This window comes from Abramis brama (assembly GCF_963993115.1).
Source record: "Abramis brama genome assembly, chromosome: 19".
Taxonomy (NCBI): domain Eukaryota; kingdom Metazoa; phylum Chordata; class Actinopteri; order Cypriniformes; family Leuciscidae; genus Abramis; species Abramis brama.
In genome coordinates, this window is record NC_139981.1 from 8492362 (window position 1) to 8505842 (window position 13481).

Sequence of the window (13481 nt, forward strand, 5' to 3'; positions counted from 1 at the left end):
AAACCTATTTTTTACAGTCTATGGTCAAAACCCTATGGTCAAAACCCTTACTGATGCTTATGATGACTGACCAGAAAGACACAAGGTAGGACAGTTTATTTCAGAAGCATTCCAGGAAATCATTAAGACTGCGCATCATCAAGAATGACCAGTACACAAAAAACTTGAACCTAGTAAGTATAAATATTCCCCTAAAATAAAGGCCCAGAGATAATACCAGTACTTAAAAAGATCAGTAGTAACAATACCACATAGTGCATTTAAAATCATGTTCAATCATACATGTCTAAACTTCATACCAAAAAGTGTAGATACAAGTGCAATTGCTGATTAAAATATTACATTTAGGCCTGGTTTCACAGAAAGGTCTTAGATTAAGCCAGGATTAGGCCTTCGTTAAATTAGAACATTTAAGTAGCTTTTATAAACGTGCCTTAGAAAAAAATATTACTGGTGTGCATGTTGAGACAAAACAATGGCACTTATATATTTTAAGATATGTCAGTGCAAGTTGCTTTCAATGAAGACAGCTTGGATTTTAGTCTGGGACAAGGCTTAAGCCTCGTCTGTGAAACCGGGCATTTAAGTGTACTCTGTTCATTCAGAGTCATTCACAATGTTTACATACAATATAATTCAGTTTACTCTTACACAGATAATTTGATGCTATGAGCATGAATCGTATCACATTCTCCAGCTCAAAAGGTAGCAAATGCCACTAGCAACCCCATAGAACATGAGTTTGAATGCAAGAGAACATGTGAACTGAATTTAAAAAACAAAAACATATACAATGTAAGAAATGCATTTGACAAAAATTATCTTATTCAACTACACTTCAAAATGGACATAAACATGTATACAGACACAAACCTTATATACATCAAGGCTGCAATATAAACCTAACAGATTTTTACCCTCCACACATTAGGCACTTGGTTTTGTTTGAATTTAGTTTTATCCATCTTAACAGTTACTCCGCTATAGGCAGGCCTACCTCTTACAGCCAGTGGTGGGGGACATATTGTATATTTTTAAAACACAGATGCCGAAAAATCCTATTTCATTTATGTATGAAATCCGAATAGCTTTTTGAGGCCATTTCATGGATGTCCCACCCTTGAAATTCACTCCCTGGACTCAGTCCCCCCCTCCCACCAAAAAAATGAGATTTTTGTCAATGGTGAAATGCTTCCTGTGTGCATGTGTGTATGCTTTGATGTTCCAGTAAAACAGAAAGTGTCTGTTGGACAGTCTCACAGAGGTTAAACTGCCTTCAAAATACAGGACAGTGATGAAATAGAGAGTTCACTAAGGTGTCTGTGAATGAGGATTCATGAGAAACAAGATAAGTCTGAGAACAAACACTGCTCCAGAATCTTCTGTGAGGGGGCTAACGGAGAGGGTTGGAACAATTGCACAGTCTACTACATAATGCTTGAGCAAGTGCTCCAAATGAGCTTTCTATTAATGTCCAACAGGGGTTATGCAACAGCTCCTTATATTCATGGTCAGTCACACAGGATATACTCTTGCAATGTTTTACAATTGACAATACAACCAATTGTTGTACAATGTAATACCACCTGTCAAGCTAGTTTTTCCAAATGATTTAAAAGGTACATTAGTGAATCTGATTTTACAGGTGCAACGGCAGTCAAATTCATTAACGGCCCTGGCATACAAGGCATGCATTAGGCACATGGCAGACAAGTATTATATATAGCCCCAAATATACGCACATGAAAATAAATACATAAGGATGAAACCACAAAAGAGTTTGGTGACAGAAGTTATGTAAGATTGAAGGCAAGATTTTCAGTGAGTAACTAGAATTTCAATCTGCTCCGGCTTTAAAATACTTGGTATATAGTGGTATGGTATATTTTTATGGTACGTTTTGTCCTTTTCTAAACTTGACAGCAGCGTTTACCATGCACTGTTGTTCTTTGAAAAAGAGCATCCTGGGCATTCTTCTTAATAAGTACCTTTTGCATTTCATCAAAAAAAAAAAAAAAAAAAAAAAAAATCATTTTGGGGTGAACTATCATTTTAAGACCTTTTCAGTTAATGCTTGAGCTTCCAGGCCAAGAAAACAGCAGATACAGCAATCCCAGCAGCAGCAATGAGTTGGAAGTTGTTTATCCTGAATAACCCTGCATCGCCCACTTCTCTCTGCACTGGCTGTAGAATAATTGCTGGCCTAGCATTAGATTCTTGCTCTCGGTCTGATGGCTCTGAATCATGCCCAGATGGATCACTGAGAGGAACTACATTTTCTGTGCCGCTATGGTTCAGGGTATGCTGGTCTCTGCTACGTTGCAGCATGCTTGGTGGCTGACCATTAAAATTTTCAGCAGGTGGCTCCTCAGAAAACCGTAATACATTGACCCGTGTCTGACTCTCATAAAAAGATTCATAGTGGTCTTCCTCAGGCTGGTTAGGTGTCAAGGGAACAGCAATGTCATTTAAGGACTGAGAGGCAGAATCAAGGGAAGCAATGGGAGTGGAGGTCTGCTCTGCAAGACTAGGAGACCTTCGAGGTTCTGTGGAACAATCTATTGATCTGCTGATCTCCAAATCACCTGAAACCACTGAACAAGGCTGTTCTGGCAAGACAGGAAGAATCTCTGCTCTGTTCTGCTGGGGTTCTGGATGCTGAAGGATGCCAGGTTTGCTGAAATATTCCTGGTCGATGGAAGAGGGAGGGTGCACCTCAGCAGGTGCAGATGATGTTGCCTGACCTGTTCTAGTCGAATTTGTTTGGCCATTAAAAACTGGTAATCCAGCAGTGTTGTTCCTCTGAACATGCTGCAGAGAAAACAGAAGATTAAGGCACAGAATACAACAGATTAACCATTGAAAAACTGAGAAAGGCCTACTGAGAAAGTTTTTTATATCATTACGATCACAACTTGTAATAATTGCTTTAATGAGCTCATTGTTTCTGCCTAAATGAATACATGATGTTAGCTAACTACATGATTTGTTTCATCTTAGAACTGTACATTCTGACATATGGACATTACTTGGGCACACATTTACATCTGATAGCAGATTACTCTAAATTAGGGGTGGGGAACATTGGTCCAGGAAGGCCACTGTCCTGCAGAGTTTAGCTCCAACCCTGAAAAGAAAAAAACTGATTGTAGCCTTAATGATCCTGAAGACTTGTTCAGGTGTGTTTGATTAGGGTTGGAACTAAACTCTGCAGGATAGTGGCCCTCCAGGACCAACGTTCCCCACCCCTGCTCTTAATTGTACCGTAATGTAGATTTTTGTTAAAGCTGCTTTGAAACAATATGTATTGTGAAAAGTGCTATACAAATAACTGTGAATTTAATTGAAACAAACTTGCTATATTATAGCTTTGGCTAAGAACAACAGTGGATTGCTTTGGTTTGAGCATTACCTCGTTTGCAGTTGGGTCAGAGATCTCTTCAGGCCCCTGCATTGTCCTTTCCTCTCTCAATGGGGAATTAGTTTCTTGGACAGGGACATTCACAGAGGTGTTGGTGTCCTTGACTGCGATTGGCACCTGGATCTTCTCTGACATCTGAGAACTCTGGTAGGTGGTGCAAGGCTGTGTAATTTGAATTTGAGAGGTGTTTGACAAGGATGCTTGAGCACTTGAGGTGGAGAAGAGAGTTTCACCAGTTGATAAGGAGTTGGTGGTTTGTTCTGTTAAAGCCAAGCCATCTGGAGTATCTAAAACAGGCGTTTTGTTCTCAGCTGGCCCTGTGTGGGTTGGGACTTTGGAGACTGAGACTTCAGCAGGGGGAGGTGTTTGGGAAGGAGCAACAACCAGCGGTGCATTTTCAGCTTGGGATACTGGTTCAAGAGAAGGAGCTGGAACCAGAGTAGGAAGTTTTTGCACTTGCTGTGTCTCTGGAACTTCGAGAACAGGAGCAGGAGCAGGAGCAGGTTCTGATGCTGGCATGTTGGAAAGGGCAGCTGAATGTGCTGGGACGTCCCCTGCGGGTGGAATCAGCAAAGAAGTGGTCGCTGGGACAGTATGAATTGTTGCTGTGATTACGGTTGCTGTGGCACCAGCTGGAGAATAAGAAGGAGCTGGAGTAGGTGCAGGTCTGTGCACAGGAGCAGCAGAAGCTGGATTATCTATAGACAAAACATAAACAAAAAAGGCATTCATAAATAATGTCCATCCTTTTCAAAATTTGCTTTGAACACAAGCAAGATAGCTCTTACTTGTGATTCCTCTGATTCTGTCATAAGCAGTTTGCATCTCAGCGGCCAGTTCCCAATGTTCACAGTTCTGCAGTGCAGTGATGAACTCATTAGGCCAGTTCTCTCGTCTGCGTAGATTGTCCAGAAGTGTCTGCATAGCAGTGAAGTTTCCAGAAGTTTCTCTCTTGGCTTCAATCTCTTCCTGCAAAATGTAAAATTATAATTAGTAAACAAAAACAATTTAGCTAGCTGAGCTTTTCACTCTTGCATATCTGGTTATAGTGGTGATGTTATTTGTGGTTAATGTGATCTGGCTTACCCTATCAGAGAGTGTGAGGCATGGCAGGTGAGCTATGATAGCTCTCACTTTGACCGTTGATGAAAAGTGAGCCAAATTTGGCCTGATCGCTTTGTTATAAAATTGTTCACGTGTCAATGACATTTTTGCACTTCAAAAGAGAGTGATAGAAAAAGAGTTTTATTTAGTGATTTTATTGTCTTCAATTACACTAAATAAAAACACATACTTGAATATTAGTACCTGCTTTAAACAGTAAAATTCAACAGCCTCTTCTTTGTTTCCTTGAATCTGGACTCCAAATTAGCCCTGGGAAAAGAATTAGAATTTTTTTATTCATTCAAATCTTTGTTGTGAAACCCTTAAAAGCCTTTTTTTTAAAAGTTGAATGTGAAGGTTAACTGTGAATTGGCTTAAATTATCATCAGCTAGGCAGAGTACAATCTACCGACAATGCCAGAAATATGATCATCTCATAATCCATCATGAACGGCACTTCTGGATGAGGAAAGCTTTCAGCTAAAAGTGAAAGTGAAACTGGTGTATATTGAGAATTTTAGGGAAATCCTTAAGTTTCCATTTGGCCTTCATTAAAAAAAAAAAAAAAGAGTTTAGAACAGAACAGAAAAATGAAAATTCATCTGACATCACTGCAACCAGAAATAAATGTTTGTGAAATGTAGAGCAGATGTGATGAATGTAAAGCAGATCATTTTTGCAACATTTACTCATCAGTACAGGGGATGTCCCTGAATGCCCATATTTGCCCAAACTCACAGGAGTACAGCATTATTCACTATATTGGGATGCCAGGGCAACACCATGCCCCACCCAATCACTTAACCTACCCTTAATGACGCTATAAGCTTCACCCCAAAACCGGTCTGAGACTGCTGGGCTGGCCTGGCGCTGCTGTCCTCAGACTGCTGTGACATATGGCTCTGCTGCTCTGCAGTTTATTATTAAATGACTATCCAGGACAACGGTGATTAATGAAGAGAGACCACAGTGTGTTGTGTACCTCAAAATATTAGCTACTGACAGTATATGAAACCAAACATGTTAAGACGCCACAAAGGCTACGTTCACACTGTGAGTTCAAATCTGTTTTTTTGTGCATATCCGATTGAAATCCAGCTAAATGAATGTCCAGTGCAATGGCTACACATATGGACATGTGGTAAATCGACAACATCTGCATTGCAAATCCCTCCATGTTGCAGTTGTTGTTGTTTTTGGCGTATAACTACCAGCGCAACGTTATTGCCATAGAAACCAATGCAGATATTTCAGAAAATGAAAGAAGCATGGGACATACCAATTGGATCTTAACAGTTGTGACACACAATGTAGACAGTCTAATTTTAGATCAAATTCCAATCGGATACACAAATAATTGGACAGCGTGAACATAGCCCTAGAGACTTCACATCACACAAAGAAAAGCCCATTGAAGTTGAGAAGTTGTAGTACTGTATAAATTACAATGTTTCAAATAAATCCTATAGGATTTTACAAGTAAGGTCATGTCTGAGAGTGTCTATATATGGGTGCATGTTTGGGGCATGAAAATATGTTTCTCTACTGCAGTGGTTCCCAAACTTTTTCTGCCAGCTTTTGTAATGTAATGTGACTAATATAAAGTATTTGATGTTCTTGATGTGGATGTCTTAAGTATTTCTAAATTGTGCCATCATGTAAAGAGGACATATATATTTTATGTTATTTTGGGACAGACAGATCAGATCTCTACCTCATATAATATACTAGTTAATCAATATGTGTGCTAAGCTTCTGAGCACATGTACAGTATATCTGTAAATAATTTTCATTTGTGTTAAACATTTTACCATTTAAACATTTAAATAATTTGCACTTAAAATGGTCATTAGTAGGCATATTATAGAACTACACAGCAAAGTGACCTTGAAATGTATGAATAATTTAGTATTTCTGTTTGGTAGAGAGCACAAAACTGATGTGACCTGGACATTACCCAGCTAGTGGAAAAATTAATGATCTCCAAACATCAAAGCATAAACTACTGCTGTTCTGCAACCATTGCTCCTCTTTCCCTCAAAATGTCGAGTTACACATATATATGCTGTTCCTAGAAGGAAGGAAATCAATGCCAATGGAGTAAAATGACATCTCGAAGACCTGCTCTTCAACAGATACATATACCATTTGACCTGTTCAGTCTGCATATTTACTCGCAATAAATAAAAAATGTTCCCATTCAATACACTCCATATAACATTTTATAAACTACCAGGACACACCTACTGTACTCATTCATTATTAGTACTATTTTCCACATGTTAGATTATTAGTATATAAGTAGTATACCAATAGAATAATAGAAAAAAATGTACAGTATAATAGTACTGCATAATGTATAATACTAATTTATAACAGTATACAATATAAAAAGTATAACAGAATAAAAGTCAACAAATGAAAACAGATGGAATGTGAATACTTTTCAAAAAAAGTATTCAGTCATGTGTAACCAAACTTTTGACATTCATACCCCTGAAGCCAGTCCAACCAAACAAGCCCACAAATACAGTCCAAAGTCCTACCTTAGACAAGATTGCCAAAGCAGACAAAGTCACACAAGCATCACCTGCATCTGTGACACACGCAGTGCGATTTGTTCACACTTTTTGCATCAAGTTTTCAATTCTCCTTATAGCCAAAAGGAGGATTCAAGTAGACTACAGGTTCAATCGACAGAATAACGGTGAAGTGGGAACAGGTCATCAGACTTTGGTCTGTTTGCACTTAAACAGCTCAGCAATTATAATCTGTTGTCAGATTCAATGACAGTGCTGCTCTTCTAAACTAAGGCACTGGCAGGTCAATCCACAGTTCATGTCCCTCAAAGGTCAAACATGAAATAGTTTAACTGGAACAGAGCCATGTGTATTATCTGTCATCATGTATGATAGCAGGCACATGAGGGTCCATTCACTCTTCTAATAAAGACACACTAAACTAGACAAGTATTCAGGTGCAGCCAGCCAGATTCAAGACTATTCCCAGTTTTTAATAATCTATTATAGGCTTTAAAGCACGAGGTTGAGGTCACAATGACAGACAGCTTAATTGGCTTCTGTTCAAGGAAACTGGCAAACCTACTCTTATGTGGAATGTCCTCTAAACGACCGAACCGTTTCCCTGTAAAATCTTAAAGAAACCTTGTCAAGTATTTTGAGGTGACCAGGAAGCACTACTTGTCTTGATATACAGTATACCACACTTTAAAGTAGCTATGCTACATTGTGCCTGACTTAGTACGAGGAACAAACCTTTGAATCCCAAGCATAAAAGTATAACATTTTGAGTTTATGCGACGGGTATTAGGCTACAATCCGGCTGTTTGTAAGGAGAACCCTTAGCATAACTGGCGCGCGAGCTTTATGCATTTACACATGAAACACAAGTAGGCTAGGCCTGCACTATAGGCTAATTAACGCACATAACAACTAAAATTCCTCAAATGTAAAGTGTATTTGAGCTTACCCTTTAGAGGAAAGTCAGTCTATCAATTCTTTCGCAGACTGAGACACTTTCGATATGCACGTCTTCCTTTCAGCATTTAAGGCACAACCCTCCCCTGTCATCACACGCTGTTTGTCTTTTTCATTGGATCTCCGAACTGTGTTTCAACTTGTTACATTACGCCACTAAATTCTTGTATTTCCGTGTCGATAAAATTATTTTGGAATCTTATTGGAATTGGACGACTTTTAAAACCTTAATATTATTATGTGTGGGCTATCTTATGGTGGCAGCTAGTGATCAGAGGGGACCAACTGTGAGGTCGAAACTCGAAAGTACGTTTAACTAAAATTATGCCTGGTCAGATAGACTTTGAAATACATGATTACATATTTTAATTATACAGCTCTAGGTATGGTAGCTGTAAAAGCTGATAAAGACGCCAATGAAAAACTGATAAACTCTCCGAGGTAACGACAGAGAGATATGCTGAACGTGCCACATAGGCTACTTCCAGTTATGGGTCTAAGTCCCTCAAGCCAAAGTTTTTGTGGCCCGGGTGATAATGTCACCATTAAAAATATATATTAGCCTAAATGTGTAGATATGAATAGACTGTGTACGGGTTGTGTGTGTACTCACTGCGCAGACGCGCGTTTTCAGACATGCGCGTTTATGCTTGCACAGTTGAGTTAAAAGTCAAGTGGTGCTCACTGCAGAGTCAAATGACGACCAGCTCCTCCTCTCTGGAGCTCCAATGGGGCGTGGTTAGTCCAGCTCCTGCTTTCTGGAGCTCTACATTCGCTCCTCCTCGCTGGAGCTGTAGGAGGAGGAGCTGGTCGTCATTTGACCAAGTCAAATTTCATACCAAGTTACAATTTTTAAAGAAACAAAACTTTTTTTGTTCAAAAATGACATAAGGGTTAACACAATATTGGCCATGGCCATGTACACAGAGTGGAGCTGTACTACTACTACTACTACATGAAAATGCATGAATAATATAAGAATATCTCCTGAGGCTACAGCCAATCCCTCTAAGTATGTGTCTCAGTATGGGCCACTAAAGGTAGAATGCTGTGTGTAACAAATGGACGTATGTTTAGCTAAAACAAACGATGCAAATACCTACTTCAAATATTGTATAACAGTTCCTTTTCATACTCTCTAAAGTAAATACATTGAGTGAATAAATATTTGTAGGCTAAATTAAACTGCTGTAAATACTGTTGGCATGAATACACATACTAAGATTTTCAAAAGTAGTGGCATGTTCACCACCACCAAAAAAAAAAAAAAAAAATTCTGCCAAGCTGCTATAGGTTATAGATTAGCTGTACAAAATAAGTTCAGCTTGGTTAAGGTCACATCTAACTGAAGAGCTTCTAAGTAAACATATGCATTTGCTTATGTATTCCAATCACATCTGTGGTGAGCATTCATTGCTGGCATATTGAATGTCATAGTATGTTCACCCCTGGAAGAGTAAATGTCAGAGTGTATTTTGTACTAACCAAGAAGGCTTTTAGCTGAAAGAACCGTAATCTTCTCTTGCAAAAAGCACCTAAAGGTAATCATCCATTCGGCACTAATAGAGCCTCCACTAAAACAGCATCCACTGTGAGCTCTTGACTGATAATACAACATGCTCACATGGTTTTTGTGGGCCACAGTCTTTCCTTTCATCTTTTTACATCACATATTTTGATACCACAAATAAAGACATATAGGCCCCACAGTATTAAATATATATATACCTGTATAGTCTCTGCTGGTATGAGGTCTGCATACTATAAGGTATGTTTTGCATGCTGGGACCAGCATGAGAAGATATGGTTTCTGGTAGTAGAGGAGTTCTGGTGGAACAGGTACACCATCTCAGTTTTTGTTTGAGAACAGCTTGACTATGCTGGTCCACCAGTTAGACCAGCTCTATACCAGCTCTAACCAGCATAAACCAGCCTGGACATGCAATTAATGCTGGTTTATGCTGGATTCGATTTTTTTATATAGCATGGGTAAAAAGAGTGCAATGTATGTAAATATGTAATATTTCTATGAAACATTTATCAACAAATCATGCTGAATGTTCTGAAATGTTAGCCAACATTCTAAGCTGCGTTTGAAATTAACCAAGAATGGGAATAAACGATACTCATAATTTGTAAAGCATTTTTTTATTGTTTGCATACTTAAAACATTTCGGAGTCAGAACATATGATATATTAATTAAACATACAACAGACAAAACAGAAGCTGACTAATGACAATAACATTCATTATTTCATAAAAATAAAAATAAAACTTTTGGGCCTTGTGTAACTATCCAGGGCAAGCAGAAAAGGTTTCCAAAGTCAATACATGCATTAGTCAATATATGACTGCACAGTTATTTTCCAAGGTGTCATATGTACAAAATATTACTAGACTTCTGTCATCACTTTTAATAAAGAATTACATTATTCATGTTCCAAAGACCAACATAAGATGGTATGACCATTTGGCAGTTGGTTTGTTGATGGTTTCCTAGTTTGGACCAGCTAATGCCTTTAGACAAGCTAGATTCAGCGATCATCTTAAACTGGAATTGCCAACAGGGGAACGAGGGTTAGAGTTCAACATTACTTTGATTTAGTCGTTCCCATGGTAACGGGTCACTTTCCTCCATTACTGTGGTGTTTCGCCGTTCGCTCCAAAAATGCTCGAGATCTGGGAGAGTTTGACAGAATGCATCTGAATGCCTTTCTGTTATGGTCACACACCCCCGCTCATCCAACACCTTCATAACCATTGTGCGCATCTCATTTCCGTTGCCCTCAATTTTCAGCCTGTGTTTAGCACCTCGACAAGCCAACAGCGAACACAGATTGCTAAGACTTTCTCTGAGCGGCACATGCATGGTGAGAAGGATGGCGGGAAAGAACATGCTGCTCAGGTAAATGCACACCTGAGAGAAAATCAGCAAACCGGCTGAAGGTTTGCAGCTTTCGCCAGAACTATGACGCATCCACACCCAAGAGGCCCATTCAGGAAGCATCATGAGCGTGTTCACGGCGATGACACTTAAATACATCAAGGAATTCTCATATTGGCGTGAAAGAAAAACCTCTTCGTTGGTACTCGGTTTGATGAGGAAGATGGTCCTGATGTGGAACACAGCAGAGAGGATGATGGGAAGAACATAGATACCCAATGGTAGCATCTTACTGAACACTCGCATAGCATCTTGGGAGTGAAAGGTTAACTCAGAGACGCACAGACTGATATTTCCCTCTTCCTTTAACCTGGAAAAAACGATATCAGGAGCTGGAAAGACGAGTGCAACCGTCCATATGAGCACTAAGGTGATCACAACGTTCTTTTGACGGAAATTCGATTGGTCCTCGGGATGGGTGGAAAACTCATGGCGTGCTTGACTCGTCGCAAACAGTGTGAAAGCTTTGACCGCCAGGCAACTATGCTGGATCCACTCAGTAGTTCTGCAAGCCAGTGGTCCGAGTGTCCAAGAGCGGTTGTAGTATGTGAGAGCGCGCGCAGGAGCGCACAGAGAGAGTATTAACAAATCAGTCGCGCTCAAGTTGGCGAGCATGATATATGCCTCGGATGCACTCTGGCTGGCAAAAACGTACATTAGTATCACAAGCACCAAAAAATTCCCGCCGATCCCAAGCCCACTGATTGTGCTGAGAATAGCCGGTACAATTACTTTAGTATCTTCACCTTCTAATTGCTGAATGCCACCATTGAAGCTCACAAATGTGCTGTTTGCTGCCATGTCCAATGCCAGACGTAATCCAGTGGGAACTACTCTGCTGTGGCTGTGGATGCACCTTTTTGAGCGCGCGCTTGGCTGCACAAATGATATTTAAAGAGATGCCATTCACTGTCGTCCAGCATCAACGTCATCGTAGCTGTAGGGAAACACAAACCCAGATTTGCCTATTGTGTGTTTGAAACATACTAATGGCGTTCCCCTTTTCTCACCAGTGCAGCTTGAATGAAGTAAACAATCCCAAAAAATCTTAGGCTATACTTTTTGTGGATTGTGTTTTTACTGTGCAAATGGTGACCGAAGTCACTGATCATAAATACAAAACATTTGAGAAGACAACCGTTCAGATAATTATCAAAACATTGACTACATAGCCTAACTCTCATTGTGATCTTTACCACTTCAAGAATTATGAATAAATTGAGGTTTACAGTGGAGTCTGAAAACTATTTTAAGTAAAATAACATCATGTCTGCTTTATATATATATGTGCTATATATGTCCTATAGATAGGCCTATAGCATCTCCTGTGTGACTTACCACTGAAAAAAGGTGTTTTGCTTTGTCATATTTGTTCTTTTTTCTGACTATATTCAGGCATCTTGTGGCCCTACAGTCACTCTTTCAGACCTGCTTTTATAATTCAGGGCCAGTGTATGTACTTTCTTCTTGACAATGCCCTTGGCTTTGCTTTTGCAATTTCTAACAACAAAGAAAGAGCAAAAAATGTTTGCTTAATGTGCACAAAGACAGCCGGGGAGGTTATTTTTATCCCTCTCTGAGAATTTCTCTTACGGTCAAAGTAATGTTTTTACTTCAGGGACCAGCTTTTATAAGATTCTACAAACACACACAATCTCGCCTTTTCTCTCCGCTGTCAGTCAGTGCTTTTAGACGTATGTATGTAATTGCCCCTGGGGCATTACAAATCTCTTAATAACACTCTTTGACATAAACAATGTGAAAAATCAGGGCAGCATATTCAATGGAATGGGGTTCAGCGAGAGGTTTCTTATGTATTTGGAAAACAGCAAAGTATGATCTCATCTATCCATTCTCCAAAATGCTGGTCCTATATGCACAGTATAGGGTTGTGTGGATGCTGGAGCCTATTCTAGAGTATTGGTCCATAGGCAGGAAAACACCCGGGCTTAAATGAACTTTCCTTTTTTCAATATAAAATATATTTTTTAGTGTAAACAAACTAACAAAAAAACACCCACTGATAGGGCTATGTTTTTTGGGGGGGGGGGGGGGGGGCTTCTTGAGCCATCATGGCGGCTCTTAGCTAAATGTCATGACCTTTATTGCCATTTTTCATGAAAAACACATGCTAGTACATAACTGAGCAACACTGAGGCACTATAAATTAATTAATCATTCATGATATTGAGCATTCTCATATTAACTTAGTTTCTCAAAAGCACTTTTCTCACTTGTCTTACTTTAACAGGTGATCTCTATAAGGGATTGAATCTCCATTTTGCAAATTTGCTTAGTGATTATATAATGCTGCCATCCCAAACTTGAATCTGTAATGATGTTTACAATAACGAAAATAGTTACTTCATTCAGGGTTTGGATATTTTTTATTGTCAATTAGAATCAAGAAGTTAAACAATAATTTAAACCATGCAGTGTATTATTATTATTTTTTGTAATTATTACATTTATTAGATTTGATATTTCATAATGTTCTCTAAATAATGAACAATT

At 39.1% G+C, this 13481-nt stretch overlaps 2 protein-coding genes across 2 annotated transcripts; both read right to left on the reverse strand.

Moving 5' to 3' along the window:
* Positions 1–81: 81 nt before the first annotated feature.
* On the reverse strand, positions 82–8648 carry mavs (mitochondrial antiviral signaling protein). Its single transcript, XM_084092407.1, has 6 exons — positions 8015–8648; positions 4730–4795; positions 4508–4637; positions 4210–4390; positions 3413–4119; positions 82–2811 (listed from the first exon to the last, which is right to left on the reverse strand). The coding sequence occupies exons 3-6, from the start codon at positions 4628–4630 to the stop codon at positions 2068–2070; spliced, it is 1755 nt and encodes a 584-aa protein (XP_083948533.1). The 5' UTR covers positions 4631–4637; positions 4730–4795; positions 8015–8648; the 3' UTR covers positions 82–2067.
* A 1953-nt stretch (positions 8649–10601) lies between these two features.
* Positions 10602–11768, reverse strand: LOC311069466 (G-protein coupled receptor 151 protein; the record flags this gene model as incomplete). The annotated part of the gene is made up of 1 exon (XM_084092645.1): positions 10602–11768. One exon carries the CDS (start codon positions 11766–11768, stop codon positions 10602–10604), a length of 1167 nt encoding a protein of 388 aa, XP_083948771.1.
* Between the last annotated feature and the right edge of the window lie 1713 nt (positions 11769–13481).

Bases quoted from the DNA above. Each gene is read 5' to 3' on its own strand.
- mavs (XM_084092407.1), bottom strand. From the start codon at position 4,630: ATGTCATTGACACGTGAACAATTTTATAACAAAGCGATCAGGCCAAAT. The intron at 4,391-4,507 runs GTAAGCCAGATC...TACATTTTGCAG, and splicing joins GCCTCACACTCTCTGATAGG to GAAGAGATTGAAGCCAAGAG. The intron at 2,812-3,412 runs GTAATGCTCAAA...TTTTCTCTGCAG, and splicing joins CTGACCCAACTGCAAACGAG to CATGTTCAGAGGAACAACAC.